We start from the raw sequence: 18,589 nt of genomic DNA, 5'->3' as shown, positions 1-18,589 counted from the left end.
ACAAATGGTGCTGGGAAAATCTTCTGCCCATTTCTTAACTGGATTATTTGTTTGTTTGTTTGTTTGTTTGAGTGTTGAGTTTGATAAGTTCTTTATAGATTTTGAATACTAACCCTTTTTCAGATATGTCATTTGCAAATATCTTCTCCCATTCCATAGGCTGCCTTTTAGTTTGATGATTGTTTCCTTTGCTGTGCAGAAGGCTTTTTATCTTGATGAAGTTCCATTACTTCATTTTTTGTTTCCCTTTCCTGTGGTGATGTGCCCAGTAAAAAAGTTGCTACAGCTGATGTCACAGAGGTTGCTGCCTGTGTTCTCCCCTAGGATTTTGATGGATTGCTGTCTCACATTTAAGTCTTTCATCCATTTTGAATACATTTTTGTGCATTGTGTAAGGATGTAGTTTAGTCTCATTCTTCTGCATGGGACTGTCCAGTTTTCCCAGTACCATTTGTTGAAGAGATTGTCCTTTTTCCACTGGATATTTTTTCCTGGTTTGTCAAAAATTAACTGGCCATATAGTTCTGGGTCCATTTCTGCGTTCTCTATTCTGTTCCATTGATCTATGTGTTTGTTTTCGTGCCAGTACCACACTATCTTGATGATCACAGCTTTGTAATACAGCTTAAAGTCCAGGATTCTGATACCTCCTGCTTTGGTTTCTTTTTCAACATTACTTTGGCTATTTAGAGTCTTTTCTGGTTCCATAAAAATCTTAGGATTGTTCTAGCTCTGTGAAAAAAATGCTTGCGGTATTTTCATCAGGATTGCATTGAAGGAGGGGGAGGGGCAAGATGGTGGAAGAGTAGAGTCCCCAAATCACCTGTCCCCACCAAATTACTAGATAACCTTCAAAACATCCTGAAAATCTACGAATTCGGCCTGAGATTTAAAGAGAGACCAGCTGAGATGCTACAGTGAGAAGAGTTCGTGCTTCTATCAAGGTAGGAAGACGCGGAAAAAGAAATAAAGAAACAAAAGGCATCCAAGGGGGATGGGCCCCGCGAGGAGCCGGGCTGAGGCTGGGGCGAGTGTCCCCAGGACAGGAGAGCCCCGTCCCGGAGAAGCAGGAGCTTCACCAATCTCCCCTGGTGGAAAGGCACCCGCAGGGAGTCATAGCAGGACCCCAGGAGGGCGGGGATGCCCTCGGGCTCCCTGGAACACTAACAGACACCTGCGCCCTAGGAGAATGCGCCAAGCTCCCTACGGGCTGCAGCGCGCACACAATGACCCAGGAGCAGATCGGAGGGGCTCGGGCAGCGGCTCTGCGGAGGGGGCTGCGCGGCCGGGAGCGCGAATCCAACAGCGCAGGCCCCACAGCACAGGGCCCCAGGACACAGCCCAGGATCCGGCCTCCCCCCAGGACAGGCAGAGGACAGGAGGGCCCAGGACAGCAAGGACGCTCCTGCCCCAAGCTGAGCAGATCAGCGGCCCCACCCCGGAGCCTCCAGGCCCTGCAGACAGAGAGCTCAGTATTACTGTGGGAGCTGAATCCAGGGCTCCAGAGCTGCCGCCGCCACTGGGATTATTCCTCCTGGGGCCTCACGGGTTAAACAACCCCCACTGAGCCCTGCACCAGGCAGGGAGCAGAGCAGCTCCCCCAAGTGCTAACACCTGAAAATCAGCACAACAGGCCACTCCCCCAGAAGACCAGCTAGACAGACCAGATCCAGGGGAAGTCAAGGGACTTAAAGTATACAGAATCTGAAGATACTCCCCCGTGGTCTTTTCTTTTCTTTTCTTTTCTTTTCTTTTTTCTTTTCCTTTCCTTTCTTTTCTTTTTTCTTTTCTTTTCGATTTCTGTTTGTTTCACCCATCCTTTTTTTTCCTTTCTTTTTCTTTCTTTTTCTTCTCTTTTTTCTTTTTTTCGTCCTTTTTTTTTTCTCTTTTCTTTCCTTCTTTCTCTCTCTTTTTCTCCTTTTCCCATTACAACTTGTTTTTGGACACTCTGCACTGAGCAAAATGACTAGAAGGAAAACCTCACCTCAAAAGAAAGAAACAGACCTCTCTCCCACAGAGTTACGAAATCTGGATTACAATTCAATGTCAGAAAGCCAATTCAGAAGCACCATTATACAGCTACTGGTGGCTCTAGAAAAAGCATAAAGGATTCAAGAGACTTCATGACTGCATAATTTAGATCCAATCAGGCAGAAATTAAAAATCAATCGAATGAGATGCAATCCAAACTAGAAGTCCTAAGGACAAGGGTTAACGAGGTGGAAGAACGACTGAGTCACACAGAAGACAAGTTGATGGCAAAGAGGGAAACTGAGGAAAAAAGAGACAAACAATTAAAAGACCATGAGGATAGATTAAGGGAAATAAACGACAGCCTGAGGAAGAAAAACCTACGTTTAATTGGGGTTCCCGAGGGCATCGAAAAGGACAGAGATCCAGAATATGTATTTGAACAAATCATAGCTGAAAACTTTCTAATCTGGCAGGGGAAACAGGCATTCGGATCCAGGAAATAGAGAGATCCCCCCTCTACAATCAATAAAAACCGTTCAACACCTCGACATTTAATAGTGAAGATTGCAAATTCCAAAGATAACGAGAAGATCCTTAAAGCAGCAAGAGACAAGTAATCCCTGACTTTTATGGGGAGGAGTATTAGGGTAACAGCAGACCTCTCCACAGAGACCTGGCAGGCCAGAAAGGGCTGGCAGGTTATATTCAGGGTCCTAAATGAGAAGAACATGCAACCAAGAATACTTTCTCCAGCAAGGCTCTCATTCAAAATGGAAGGAGAGATAAAGAGCTTCCAAGACAGGCAGGAACTGAAAGAATATGTGACCACCAAACCAGCTCTGCAAGAAATTTTAAGGGGAACTCTTAAAATTCCCCTTTAAGAAGAAGTTCAGGGATCCCTGGGTGGCACAGCGGTTTGGCGCCTGCCTTTGGCCCAGGGCGCGATCCTGGAGACCCGGGATCGAATCCCACGTCGGGCTCCCGGTGCATGGAGCCTGCTTCTCCCTCTGCCTATGTCTCTGCCTCTCTCTCTCTCTCTCCATGTGACTATCATAAATAAATAAAAATTAAAACAAAAAAAAATTCAGTGGAACAATCCACAAAAACAAGGACTGAATAGATATCATGATGACACTAAACTCATATCTGTTAATAGTAACTCTGAATGTGAACGGGCTTAATGACCCCATCAAAAGGCGCAGGGTTTCAGGCTGGATAAAAAAAGCAGGACCCATCTATTTATTGTCTACAAGAGACTCATTTTAGACAGAAGGACACCTACAGCCTGAAAATAAAAGGTTGGAGAACCATTTACCATTCAAATGGTCCTCAAAAGAAAGCAGGGGTAGCCATCCTTATATCAGATAAACTAAAATTTACCCCGAAGACTGCAGTGAGAGATGAAGAGGGACACTATCTCATACTTAAAGGATCTATCCAACAAGAGGACTTAACAATCCTCAATATATATGCCCCGAATGTGGGAGCTGCCAAATATTTAAACCAATTAATAACCAAAGTGAAGAATTACTTAGATAATAATACACTTATACTTGGTGACTTCAATCTAGCTCTTTCTATCCTCGATAGGTCTTCTAAGCACAACATCTCCAAAGAAACGAGAGCTTTAAATGATACACTGGACCAGATGGATTTCACAGATATCTACAGAACTTTGCATCCAAACTCAACTGAATACACATTCTTCTCAAGTGCACATGGAACTTTCTCCAGAATAGACCACATACTAGGTCACAAATCGGGTCTGAACCGATACCAAAAGATTGGGATCGTCCCCTGCATATTCTCAGACCATAACGCCTTGAAATTAGAACTAAACCACAACAAGAAGTTTGGAAGGACCTCAAACACGTGGAGGTTAAGGACCATCCTGCTAAAAAATAAAAGGGTCAACCAGGAAATTAAGGACGAATTAAAAAGATTCATGGAAACTAATGAGAATGAAGATACAACCATTCAAAGAAAATCTTTGGGATGCAGCAAAAGCAGTCATAAGGGGGAAATACATCGCAATACAAGCATCCATTCAAAAACTGGAAAGAACTCAAATACAAAAGCTAACCATACACATAAAGGAGCTAGAGAAAAAACAGCAGATAGATCCTACACCCAGCAGAAGAGAGTTAATTAAGATTCGAGCAGAACTCAACAAAATCGAGACCAGAAGAACTGTGGAACAGATCAACAGAACCAGGAGTTGGTTCTTTGAAAGAATTAATAAGATACATAAACCATTAGCCAGCCTTAGTAAAAAGAAGAGAGAGGACTCAAATTAATAAAATTGTGAATGAGAAATGAGAGATCACTACCAACACCAAGGAAATACAAACGATTTTAAAAACATATTATGAACAGCTCTACGCCAATAAATTAGGCCGCCTAGAAGAAATGGACGCATTCCTGGAAAGCCACAAACTACCAAAACTGGAACAGGAAGAAATAGAAAACCTGAACAGGCCAATAACCAGGGAGGAAATTGAAGCAGTCATCACAAACCTCCCAAGACACAAGAGTCCAGGGCCAGATGGCTTCCCAGGGGAATTCTATCAAACGTTTAAAAGAAGAAACCATACCTATCGTACTAAAGCTGTTTGGAAAGATAGAAAGAGACGGAGTACTTCCAAATTCATTCTATAAGACTAGCATCACCTTAATTCCAAAAGCAGACAAAGACCCCACCAAAAAGGAGAATTACAGACCACTATCCCTGATGAACATGGATGCAAAAATTCTCAACAAGATACTAGCCAATAGGATCCAACAACACATTAAGAAAATTATTCACCATGACCAAGTAGGATTTATCCCCGGGACACAAGGCTGGTTCAACACTCGTAAATTAATCAATGTGATTCATCATATCAGCAAGAGAAAAACCAAGAACCAAATGATCCTCTCATTAGATGCAGAGAAAGCATTTGACAAAACACAGCATCCATTCCTGATCAAAACTCTTCAGAGTGTAGGGATAGAGGGAACTTTCCTCGACATCTTAAAAGCCATCTACAAAAAGCCCACAGCAAATATCATTCTCAATGGGGAAACACTGGGAGCCTTTCCCCTAAGATCAGGAACAAGACAGGGATGTCCACTCTCACCACTGCTATTCAACATAGTACTGGAAGTCCTAGCCTCAGCAATCAGACATCAAAAAGACATTAAAGGCATTCAAATTGGCAAAAAAGAAGTCAAACTCTCCCTCTTCCCTGATGACATGATACTCTACATAGAAAACCCAAAAGCGTCCACCCCAAGATTGCTAGAACTCATACAGCAATTTGGTAGCGTGGCAGGATACAAAATCAATGCCCAGAAGTCAGTGGCATTTCTATACACTAACAATGAGACTGAAGAAAGAGAAATTAAGGAGTCAATCCCATTTACAATTGCACCCAAAAGCATAAGATGCCTAGGAATAAACCTAACCAAAGAGTTAAAGGATCTATTCCCTAAAAACTATAGAACACATCTGAAAGAAATTGAGGAAGACACAAAGAGATGGAAAAATATTCCATGCTCCTGGATTGGCAGAATTAATATTGTGAAAATGTCAATGTTACCCAGGGCAATGTACACGTTTAATGCAATCCCTATCAAAATACCATGGACTTTCTTTAGAGAGTTAGAACAAATTATTTTAAGATTTGTGTGGAATCAGAAAAGACCCCGAATAGCCAGGGGAATTTTAAAAAAGAAAACCAGAGCTGGGGGCATCACAATGCCAGATTTCAGGTTGTACTACAAAGCTGTGGTCATCAAGACAGTGTGGTACTGGCACAAAAACAGACACATAGATCAATGGAACAGAATAGAGAAACCAGAAGTGGACCCTCAACTTTATGGTCAACTAATACTCGAAAAGGAGGAAAGACTATCCACTGGAAAAAGACAGTCTCTTCAATAAATGGTGCTGGGAAAATTAGACATCCACATGCAAAACAATGAAACTAAACCACTCTCTTTCACCATACACAAAGATAAACTCAAAATGGATGAAAGATCTAAATGTGAGAAAAGATTCCATCAAAATCCTAGAGGAGAACACAGGCAACACCCTTTATGAACTCAGCCACAGTAACTTCTTGCAAGATACATCCACGAAGGCAAAAGAAAGAAAAGCAAAAATGAACTACTGGGACTTCGTCAAGATAAGAAGCTTTTGCACAGCAAAGGATACAGTCAACAAAACTAAAAGACAAAGACAACCTACAGAATGGGAGAAGATATTTGCAAATGACATATCAGATAAAGGGCTAGTTTCCAAGATCTATAAAGACTTCTTAAACTCAACACCAAAGAAACAAACAATCCAATCATGAAATGGGCAAAACACATGAAGAGAAATCTCACAGAGGAAGACATAGACATGGCCAACATGCACATGAGAAAATGCTCTGCATCACTTGCCATCAGGGAAATACAAATCAAAACCACAATGAGATACCACCTCACACCAGTGAGATGGGGAACATTAACAAGGCAGGAAACCACAAATGTTGGAGAGGATGCGGAGAAAAGGGAACCCTCCTGCACTGTTGGTGGGAATGTGAACTGGTGCAGCCACTCTGGAAAACTGTGTGGAGGTTCCTCAAAGAGTTAAAAATAGATCTGCCCTACGACCCAGCAATTGCACTGCTGGGATTTACCCCAAAGATACAGATGCAATGAAACGCCGGGACACCTGCACCCCGATGTTTCTAGCAGCAATGTCCACAATAGTCAAACTGTGGTAGGAGCCTCGGTGTCCATTGAAAGATGAATGGATAAAGAAGATGTGGTTTATGTATACAATGGAATATTACTCAGCCATTAGAAACGACAAATACCCACCATTTGCTTCAACGTGGATGGAACTGGAGGGTATTATGCTGAGTGAAAGAAGGACAAACATTATATTGTCTCATTTATTTGGGGAATATAAAAAATAGTGAAAGGGAATAAAGGGGAAAGGAGAATAAATAAGTGGGAAATATCAGAAAGGGAGACAGAACATAAAGACTCCTGACTCTGGGAAATGAACTAGGGGTGGTGGAAGGGGAGGAGGGCGGAGCTGGGGGTGAATGGGTGCCGGGCACTGAGGGGGGCACTTGACGGGATGAGCACTGGGTGTTATTCTGTATGTTGACAAATTGAACACCAATAAAAAATAAATTTATTAAGAAAAAAAGAAAATATCTCTTTTGCCCACTGATGTATTTCTCACACCAAGCACAATTTCTGGCACATTGTATTGCTCAAAAAATACTTGTTGAATGAACTACCTTGTTTCTTAACATAACAAGGGGTTCTGGAGAATTAAAACAAACCCCTTTGGCTGGAATGCCAAGAAGCAGTTCACTGTATCACTTGAGTTTTTGATGTCTTCCTAGTACTGTCTGTGAGGAACCTTATAATTAAGAGTGAACTGAATATAAGTCTATTCCCTGCAATCCAAAGATCCCAAAGCAGCAATGTACCAAATAATGCTCAGCTGCAGCGGACAATCTCCCTCTTCCTTATTGTCCCTGCTCTTGCACAAATTTTATTTCCTGTCTGCAATGGTCCTGTCTTCTTTAATCTTCAAATTACCGATATTAGCAAAAATTCAAACTCCACCTTCTTTATGAAGTCTACTCTCATTCCTCTAGTCTCAAATCAGATTTCTCCCTTCTCGAATATAAATAATAGTGAAAGGGAATAGAAGGGAAGGGAGAAGAAATGTGTGGGAAATATCAGAAAGGGTGACAGAACATAAAGACTCCTAACTCTGGGAAATGAACTAGGGGTGGTGGAAGGGGAGGAGGGCGGGGGTTGGGGTGAATGGGTGATGGGCACTGAGGGGGGCACTTGATGGGATGAGCACTGGGTGTTATTCTGTATGTTGGCAAACTGAATACCAATAAAAAATAAATTTATTATTAAAAAAAAAAGATTTCTCCCTTCTCTGATTACCTCTTGTATTTGTTGTATTTTGCATGCTTAGCAGCATCCAACATTAGACTTTTATGAATATTGTAGGTTTCGCTGGGTAAAATCTCCTCTGATGAGTTTATTGGGTACCTATAGACAATGTTTATCTCATATAATCTAAAGCATTTGATACTAGTATCTGGTGTGTTAAGGTAAAAATTGGTTAAAGTTGAGATCCACAGAAGATATCTTAACACTTTCATTTCAAATATATAACTTCATATTCATTTGCTCATCTGTTGATGTGAAACCAAGCCTTTTCTATGAGAGTGATTTTAATAATGAAATGTCCATACTCCTAACGCATCAGTTTCTGTTTCATTAAAATGCAACAAGCAAGTGACAGTTTGGAAATAATATAGGTGTAGAATCCTCTAAGATTTTTATGATTTTCCTTCAGTGTGTTACAGTTTGCGCACACATAATTTGATAGCAATTTTTTAAAAAGTGACTGACGTTTATAAGGTCTTTCCAAAGCATTTGAAACAAATCCTTGTCATAGTTACACCTCATCAGTTTACATAATACATAATCGAATTCTAAAATAGTTAGCAACAGGCTTAGACAGCTTTTGCAAGAGGTACAACAGACTCTTGATAAACATTAACTCCTGGCAGATGTCCTCAGGCATATTAAATAATGTCATTAGTCCCAAGTAGTCATTGTGACCTGGACATCATCCTTTACAGAGTGAATGGCAGTCATTGTTTGCAGAGAATGGCAAGTGTTGTTTAAAGTCTGCTGAAATGCTTAAGTGATGGGTGATTAAAAGATAGTCTATGGGTTCTTTTTCTTTTACAATATCCAGCACAGACCTGAGCCCATGATCTACTAAAAATGCTGGGAAGGAGAGAAGAGCTATAAAGGGTATATAAAGTGAATGGGAAACATCCTGTAGAGATTATCATCTGTCCTAACAGTCTAAAGGGCTCTGGATTCACTTCTGAGAATTGAAAAATAAAAGTGCCCATGTTCTTAGAATTATAACAGCATTTCAGAAAAGAGTAAAACTGAACTTACCTGAGACCTGACTATCTGTGATCCATCATTCAATTCCTTTTCCTCCATGTTCTCCCCTTGGGAAAGTATAGCATTGTAAGAGGGCATAACTGGGAAAAAGAAAAAAGAAGCATTTGGTAAACACATGACGTTAATGCTGAAACTAACCTTTGGAATGTTTACTTCCTGTCAGGATGGCAGTTTAGAGAGAAGCCCTCTAAGACAAAAGCTTAAAAGTTGAATAACTTATTGAGGAATTCAGTGTAGGATCTTCTCTTTCTCTTATTGTAGCATATAGAAAGCTCAGTGGATTTTAGTCCTGACTACACATTTCAGGGATTTTTTTTAAATGCCAATGTTCAGCCCCTATTCCCAGAGATGTTTTTTCGTTTTTGTTTCTTTTAATTTTATTTAAATTCTAGTTAGTTTAACATACAGTGCAATATTGGTTTTAGGAGTGGAATTCAGTGAATCATCACTTACATACAATACCCAGTGCTTATCATAACACATACCCCCACTTAATGCCCATCACCCATCCAGTCCAGAGATTTGGATAAATCCAGGATTATCCAAAATGGTCTGGGGTGGGCCTAGGAAACAGCATCTTAAATCTAAAGTCACCCAGTGATTTTAAGTAGGAAGTAGGAGATGAGATCCACTGAGATGAGCTGATACAAAAAAAACCTATGTTAAGGGCCTAATCTTATTCTTTAAGGTGATAAATTCATTCCCAAACTCAAACTCCAAAGATCTTCTCTCCTTTACTCATTTTTTTTTTAAGATTTTATTTATTTATTCATGGGAGACACACAGAGAGAGGCAGAGACACAGGCAGAGGGAGAAGCAGGCTCCTCACAGGGAGCCCAATGTGGGACTTGATCCCAGGACACTGGGATCATGCCCTGAGCCAAAGGCAGGCGCTCAACCGCTGAGCTACCCAGGCATCCCTCTTTTGCTCTTTTTAACATGATCTTTCTCATATACAAAGGAGATTTCACTCTTCTCAGTTTTAAGAGTGTTCACCTTCTTTTCTGAGTGCCGGATTCAGTGCACCACCACGATTCCTACACCTCTGTACAGTTCGTAAGTTGTAATGTCACCAAAGATCTGCTCTCTTCTAGAAGGACCGTCAGGAGACACACTAGGACTAACAGTCTCAGTGTCCTTGTCAGTCCCTGCAAGTTGATTTTCCAGTGCCTTATGGAGAATAGTCACTCCCAGGTATTAAAGGTGCCTCATCTCTGATGAGAGCCTCAGGAGCCAAAAGCTATCCACAAGATTTCAGCTTCTCAGGGGCAGCCACTCTTAGAATCTTGCTTTGTCATGCAGAATTGAGATGTGGGAATTCCTGAAGATGGCTATTACTTTTTTTTCCACTAAAGGCATCAATTCTTCATGTATGGACTTCACTATGACATTCAAATCTCTCTCCTGGCAGGGATCTTGTAAGACACAATATCAGGTTGAGCACCTGTAATGAGATGCACCAGTCAACAAAAATCCAGCAGTCTGAGTCAACTAGGGACCTAGAGAGTCTGTAAAGAAACATATAAACTACCATTCATAAAGATAGGACATACTACAGTGTGGGATTCTTTAAAAACATTCAAAAAGCATTTTTAAAATTTCTTAGATTCACATATTACAAAAAGCAGAGATATACATATCCATCAGCTACAACAAACTTTGGCCTCAGTTCCTACCCACCCTCTTCTCAGACTAGAAAACACGTGGTCCTTGCTTAGTGAAAGATTTTCAGAAAGACTTTCATCAACATTAACAACAGGGTAAAATACTTTGAATGGCTTAGAAATGTGGAAGGATACATTCTTTTTCTGTTCACAAAGGTTAGCCTGAAAATTTCTCTCAAAAGTTAGTGATGGAACTGAAGAATGAAGTCATTTCCTGAGAAGCAAGTTTTTTAAACAAAGAAAATCACAGTTCCAGTGGAATGGTCTATTAGATGAGGTAGCCACCCACCACTCAAGATATGGCACAAATCCACAGTTTTACAACCAGTCAACTAAGAGGCAGACCTTTCAGGCATAATTTAAAAGCACTTTAAAAAGCAGGTCCTATTGGTCCAAGCAAAAGCTCTACAAGGGTCCTACTCTCTGAAGAGCCACCAGCAATCTTCTGAGAATGCTTGACATTTCAAACCCAATCACTTCAAAACCAACTATTCACAACAATAAAAACATTTACCAAGTGAGGCAGAACATGTTTCTTCGTCATATGTGTGACCCCAAGGGGATGGGGAGTGTCAAATATATGATATAGTCTATGCAAATTTAGTTGAGAATTTTTTATGGCATCTGATAAGACTAAGTCTCCAGAGAACACACACTTGGAAATGCTGATTTAGTTCTCAGTGTTTTGGTTTAATGAGGGATCTGAAACTGAAGATCCCTGGTTCACAGCTCTAGGCTCCTTCTAGGATACACTGAAGTTCTCCTTAGTACTTGTTCTGTACCTTTTCATTGTTGGTATCTGATCTTTCTTCTCATAATTTCCCTTTCAATTCCTGTATTGGAAAGATACACACATAAAACCCCTCTAAACCAACCACTCCCCACCCCCAAATTGTAATTTTTTCATACAACACACACAAAGACTTTTCCAGACTTTTCTAGTAATCCCACAGACTTTTTCAAATAAGTAGCCATGATAGCTTGGAAGGTAACAAATTTCCTTGACTGTCTAAGGAATACAAGAATTATAATCAATTCAGATGAAGAATGACTTTAGGGATAACATCTTTTTCCCTCAAGGCTCTTCTAAAAATCTGAGTGAACTTCATGGATCATGTAGAAAACTCATGTTTTCTCAATCTGGGCTGTGTATTAGACAAAGCCCAGATTCTAAACTATACATATGTAAATGTATACATGTCCAGGCTCCACCCAAGAGCTACTAAACCAGAATCTGTTGAGGTGAAGTCTGGCATCTACTCATTTTTTAAATGTCTCACAAGTGATTCTGATGCAGAAATTCAGAACAACTATTGGAGTCTCTCATTTCCTTCACTTCCTCCATGCCAATGATTTTCATCGTCATTCTACTTCAGTCACCACATCTAGTACCACAGCACTTCTGAAGTCTTCCTTACCTTACAAAACATTAAACTGTGAATCAGGAGACCTTAGATTCTAGACTGGATGGGAAAGGAAGTAAAGACAGGAGTAGCTTCATGTAAGGGAAAAATAGAAAAAGCAGCAGTGCTCCTCAAAGTGTGGTCTGAAGATCCTTGGTATCATGCCATTTGCTGAGAAGCAGATCCACTGGTCCTGTCCCAGATGTAATGAAATGGCATCTCTAGGTGGGTATTCTTGGCCCAGAGATTTGCATTAAAAGTATTCCTTCCCTGGAATCAGACCATTTTCTCCAGGTTCCCTATAAGCCTGAATCTAGCATGTACCTTCTCATTCCTATCTTCAACTTTATCTGTCACATTTATTGACTCCTTCCTAATTTAAAATCTTTTTTTTAAAAGATTTATTTATTTACTTGAGAGAGAGAGCGCGCACATGAGGGACAAAGGGAGAGAGAGCAGGCCCCCTGCGGAGTCAAGAGTCCCATGCAGGGCTCATCCCAGGACCCCAAGATCATGACCTGAGCTGGAGGCAGACACTTAACTGACTGGAGCCACCCAGGTGGCCCAATTTAAATTTTTTTTTAAAGATTTTTATTTTATTTATTCATAGAGACAGAGAGAGAGAGAGAGAGAGAGAGAGAGGCAGAGACACAGGCAGAGGGAGAAGCAGGCACCACACAGAGAGCCTGACGTGGGACTCCATCCAGGGTCTCCAGGATCATGCCCTGGGCTGCAGGCGGCGCTAAACCGCTGCGCCACCGGGGCTGCCCCTTAAAATTTTTTAATATCTCTCTCAACATTAAAAATTTTCCCTGGCTATGTGCCCATTTGTAACTGGCATCCATTCTTTTTTCAAGGCTACAACTCTGCAAAGGATTGTCAATACTTTTCTCTACTTCATTACCCATTTATTTTTAAATTATCTATGTATGATCTTTCTGCTGTTCTGCCATCAGCACACTACTGAAATTGCTCTGGTTAGGAATATCCAAAACCCTTATGTTGTTCAAGCAATGGAGTTCATTACTTCTTGAGCTCTGATGGGTATCTGACGCTGCTGACAACTGTGTTTTGCTTTATGTCCACAGTCCTTCTCAGTGGACTATGCACTAGTCCCTTTTCCTCTGCTTACCATCTACATATTGTTGTTCCTTAGGATTTTCCAATAACTATTTTTGCATCCTCCACAGGTGAGGTAAAGGCATCTTTACTTATAAAGTATACAAACCTGACTTTGAAACAGTACCTCACTTTGAAATTTTTTAGTGGCTCTCTACAGTCCTTAGGCTGCAGTACAAAGCCATAAAAAATCCTATGACCTGCTTCCTGACCTCTCGAGCTACTCCCATTTGCTTCAGAGTCTTCATCTACACTGTTGTGCTTTTACGTCCTTAAGTGTGCCATGTGTGCTTTATCTCCCTACCTCCTCCCCAGACAATACCTACTCTCCCTTCAGGTCTTAGCTTAAATCAATGAAGGTTTTGATATACAAACCTAGGGAGGTCCCTCATTTATACCCTCCTGGTTTTGCTAGCACCTTTATCATTGTCATTATTTGTATAGTCGCCATTTTTATTTATACCTCACCATTGTGTGATGTTAACCTCCATGAAGGCAGGAATTTGTTCTGCCTTATTTAGTATTCTACATTTTTATTCATATGTGGTATTTAACAAAAGAAATTAAAAAAAAGGAAAAAAAAAAGAAGAGAGACAAGCCAAGAAAAAGACTCTTAACTATAAAGAACTGATAGTTACCAGAGGGGAGGTGGGTAGGGGGGATGAAGGGGGGGGGAATAGATGAAATAGGTGATGAGGATTAAAGAGTATACTTATGGAGCAATATGTAGAATTGATTAATCACTTATTGTATACCTGAAGTTAATATAACACTATTATGTTAAGTATACTCAATTTAAAAATGATAATAAACATCTATATGAAGATATATAAACAAATAAAAAATAATAAAAAAATTTAAATATTAGTGTCATAGTATATAATCAATTGCATGCAATGCCCAAAATTTATTTAACAACTTCATTATTAATAAACATTTCTGGGAGCCTTTCTTTCTTTTGCTGTTATAGACAACACCAAACATACAGTTTTGACATAATCTTGTCTGATTATTTCTTTAGGATAAATTCCTAGAATTGGAACTGCTGGATCAAAACAAAGGTAAAATGCACTGAAGAATTAACTAATTCATCAACAATATATGACAGTGAACATTAGCCAAGAATAGTAAACATTCTTTTTACATATAGTATTTAAATAGTATATTATTGCTACTTTAGTATGTAACTCATAGATAACATGGGAAGCAGAACTTCTCTATTTTTAGCTTTCCTATTTCATGTTTTGAACTCTTACCCTTGTGTCATTTGTCCACCTTTCTACCACTTTGCCTTTTACTTATTGATTTGTAAGAAATCTTTATTACAGAGTATAGTGTGCAGGAAGGGATTAACTGAGTGGGTCTGGGTGTCCAAACTCTGCACATTTTAAGAAAAAGTTTGGCCCTGGCCTAGTTCCTGAGAGAGAACCTGTAATACCTTGCAATATCCTGCCTGTTATGAGTGTCTGTTTACCTCAGGCTTCCAGAGGTCAGATATGCTATGCTAAAATAGGATTTATGGTAGGATTCTTGGGCCATGTGGTATCAGCTTGACTTCTGGAAGGACTGGAGACTGAAGGTCAGTTACACAGGTGGTCAGCTATGCCTACATGACCGACTTCTAATCAACACTCTGGATGCCAAAGTTTGGATGAGAATCCTGATTGGTAACACTGCATATGTGTTATTACATATCACTTCTGGGAGAATTAAACACTATCTGCATTACTCTTATTGAGAGGAGACAACTGGAAGCTTGTACCTGGTCTCTTGTTTTTTTTGTTGCTGGTTTTAATCTGTATCTTTTCACTGTACTACTCATGCTACTGTAAGTATAACAACTTTACTGAGTTCTAGGAGTCTGTTTAGCAAATAACTGAACCTACAGATGGTTTTGGGGTCCCCAAACACAAACACAGTAAACAGCAACTCTCTTGTGATAACATAAATAACAAATGTAGTCTCCATGTTATCATTTGTCGTTTATTCTTTACTGCTTTCCTTAAGTTAATTTTAAATTTTTCTGCATCTTTTTTTCCTTACACAAGTTATAGATATACACAAGTTTTTTTTATACATGTTACATGAAAACATAAGGACACAAAACATGGGAGTCTATGAGTAACACTGAGTGATGTTCAATCACTCTTCTACTTCCCTCCCTGGAAGTACTTCACTGTCATTCGGTGTACATCCTTTTTTGGGCATTTATGAACATATATAATATTACCACATCCCTACTTAACGCACACCATAATATGTGCCATGGTTCTACAGCATCCTTTACTCAGTATTAGAAATCTTTGTTCAGTGTATGTTCTCATTCATTTGGGGAATATGAATAATAGTGAAAGGGAATATAAGGGAAGGGAGAAGAAATGTGTGGGAAATATCAGAATGGGAGACAGAACATAAAGACTCCTAACTCTGGGAAATGAACTAGGGGTGGTAGAAGGGGAGGAGGGCGGGGGGTGGGAGTGAATGGGTGACGGGCACTGAGGGGGACACTTGACGGGATGAGCACTGGGTGTTATTCTGTATGTTGGTAAATTGAACACCAATAAAAATTAATTCATTAAAAAAAATGAAAAAAAAAGAAATCTTTGTTAACTTCAAAATAAACTACCTTATTCTATTTTACAACTGGTAACCTTTTCCCCAGCACTTTTTTTCTGCAGCACTTTCCTCAACACCTTTTATCATCAGTATTTTTATATATTTCCAGTGTACTGAGTGAAAATATCTGTCTTCATTTGCATCGAATGGTTATTTATGAGGTTAAGCATTAAAATTTTGTTGTTGTTGTTTTTTGGTTACTTATATTTCTACTATAAATTGCCTATGCATATCCTTTGCCCATTTCCCTTTTTTTTTTTTTTTTTTGCTATTATCAGAGGCTCTTTACATATAATGGACATTAACCCTTTGTCTCTTACACATGCTGCAAATATTTTCATGTGTTGACTTTTAGGTCTTTGCTCTGAATACAGAAATTTAAAATTTTGACATAATCAAATTAATGAATTTTTCCCAGAGGGTTGTGTATCATGTTTAAGTAGTTTGGTATGGCTACAGCATGATGTGCAAGGGAGGAAGACAAAACAGTCTGCAATAGTAAAATCATAAAGGGCTTTGAGGGCACTTCTAAGAAAGCAAGCATTATCCTGATGGCAATAGGGAAACATGTAAAAGATCTCAACACGGTGACTTTCAACAAACATTCCCTCATTTAATAACTAGCTGCTACCATGATCAAATCTGTCTCTTAGAGAATTATCATGTTTGTATCTTTACATTTTCCACTATTTCGAATCCATCAAAAGAAACTGACCATTATATCCAAGGACATATTTAAGGAGGATTTGCTCTGCCACATATTAAAATATATTTTACACTAAAAACGGTAGTTTTTTTTTTTACATGAAAGAAAAATTTTATTCAAGTATAGATTACTGGTTTATTTTTTTTTTAAATTTTTTTTTCAATTTATTTATTTATGATAGTCACAGAGAGAGAGAGAGAGGCAGAGACACAGGCAGAGGGAGAAGCAGGCTCCATCCACCGGGAGCCTGACGTGGGATTCGATCCCGGGTCTCCAGGATCGCGCCCTGGGCCAAAGGCAGGCGCCAAACCGCTGCGCCACCCAGGGATCCCTAGATTACTGGTTTAAAAAATACAAGGGAAAAGACAAACATATAAAAGCATTATTATCCAACTGATTTCTAAACTCAATACTTTGGAAATACAAAACAATGATCAATACCCCTAGAAAGTCAGTTTATTGAAATAAATTGATTTTTCAGTTGGTCTGTAACTCTCTTCACTCAGGTTTACAAACACTGGATTTTTCAGTTTCATCCCATATCAGAACTTTGTTTTTGACATGTTTTCTTCTCAAAGTAGTATATAGTTACTTATGGCAATTAATGTCAACTATATGGGGATCCCTGGGTGGCGCAGCGGTTTGGCGCCTGCCTTTGGCCCAGGGCGCGATCCTGGAGACCCGGGATCGAATCCCACGTCGGGCTCCCGGTGCATGGAGCCTGCTTCTCCCTCTGCCTGTGTCTCTGCCTCTCTCTCTCTCTCTCTCTCTGTGTGTGTGTGTGTGTGTGTGACTATCGTAAATAAATAAAAAAAAAATGTCAACTATAGGAAGATTCTCTAAGTTACAGGAATTCAATATGGTTGCTGCTTTGGAAACAGTTACCACTTGGGTTAATCTACACCAAGACTAAGACCCATGTAATGAAAGGCAAAACATTTATGGGCAAAACTGTCAGAGCTGTGAGAAATCGTCTGGAAACAGACTCAAGGTCACAAAGTAGACACGCCTGCAGAATATAATAAAAGTGTCACTTCAATTCGGTGGGAAAATGATTCAATATCTAACGGCAGGACAAGTGGGGTAAACGTAGATTCCTAACACAAAATGAATACCTAACAACATATAGGTAGAAATGTAAACAAAGATACTTTAAAAATCCTTTAAAACCATTAGAGAAAAAGTAAAGGTGAATGTTTTAATAATGTTGAGAAGGCGATAAACTTTCCAACAAATGATCCCACCTTCTTCTACAGAAACCCCCACTGCGGAAGAGCCCAGAGGAAACTCTGCGTACAGTCTCCGGATGGGGAGGCCCTCCGAGCGGACAGAGGGCGCTGCCCGGGGCGGAGCGCAGGGGGCCACCCGGCACCTCCGCCGTCCCCACTCCCCACCCCCACCCCCTGGGCCCGCGCCTCACTCACCGGCCTCCACCGACAAAGGGCGCGGGGCGACTCCGCCCCCTGCCGCCGCCGCCGTCCTAACTCCGGGGAACAGGGTGACGAGGACCCTCCCGCCTCGGCCAGAGACGCCCAAGGCGAGGCCCCTGCTGCCGGACGGGCCCCCCCGACGCCGGCGGGCTCTGACGTGCTCCCCCGCCGTGGCGGCCGCGCCGTGCCGGCTGGGGCTCCGACTGCGCATGCGCTGGGGCGCTCCGGCGGCAGGCCTCCAGCGTGCGGCCCCCAGCGTGCGGGGTCGGAGCAGAGCGCAGCGGCGGGGGAGGGGCGGTGGGGGCGCGGCGTGGCCCCCCGCCCGGGCTTAGCGGAGCGCCCCTGCTGGGAGGCGGTGGCAGGTAGAGGAGGTTTGGGAGCTCGGGGCGGCGACGCGGCCCAGGACCCTTCCGTGGCCGGTCCCCGGCAGAGGAGCTGCTGGGCGAGGCGCCCCCGCGGCCCTGAGTGCCAGTCCCCTCCCCATTTGTAGTTAGATGCTCAAACTGTGATGAATGAATAGCTTGCTTTGTTGTGCTGCAGGTCTACTGAGGAGAATAAAATTCTCCTACTTTTTCATTTTTTTTTTTTTATAAAATTCTTTAAGTAGGGGAATATTTTGTTGAGCTGGAATTCAAAATGTTCTCCATCACCAAATTCCATCACAATGGTTGATCCCTT

The 18,589-nt window shown here is 41.0% G+C and overlaps 1 protein-coding gene across 1 annotated transcript in view; it reads right to left on the bottom strand.

The window, feature by feature from the left end:
* Nucleotides 1-18,122, bottom strand: part of ZNF713 (zinc finger protein 713) — a 38,221-nt gene extending 20,099 nt beyond the window's left edge. Inside the window, exons 1-2 of the mRNA XM_055340719.1 lie at nt 17,906-18,122; nt 8,965-9,053 (exon numbers count right to left, since the gene is read on the bottom strand). Of these exons, the coding sequence (XP_055196694.1) occupies nt 8,965-9,053; nt 17,906-18,122 (306 nt within the window). The remainder of the gene's footprint in view (nt 1-8,964; nt 9,054-17,905) is intronic.
* Nucleotides 18,123-18,589: the final 467 nt, after the last annotated feature.

Source organism: Nyctereutes procyonoides, unplaced genomic scaffold, assembly GCF_905146905.1.
Source record: "Nyctereutes procyonoides isolate TBG_1078 unplaced genomic scaffold, NYPRO_anot_genome, whole genome shotgun sequence".
Lineage (NCBI taxonomy): Eukaryota > Metazoa > Chordata > Mammalia > Carnivora > Canidae > Nyctereutes > Nyctereutes procyonoides.
Note: the sequence above shows the minus strand (reverse complement) of the source record. Positions and strands in the feature narration are given on the sequence as shown.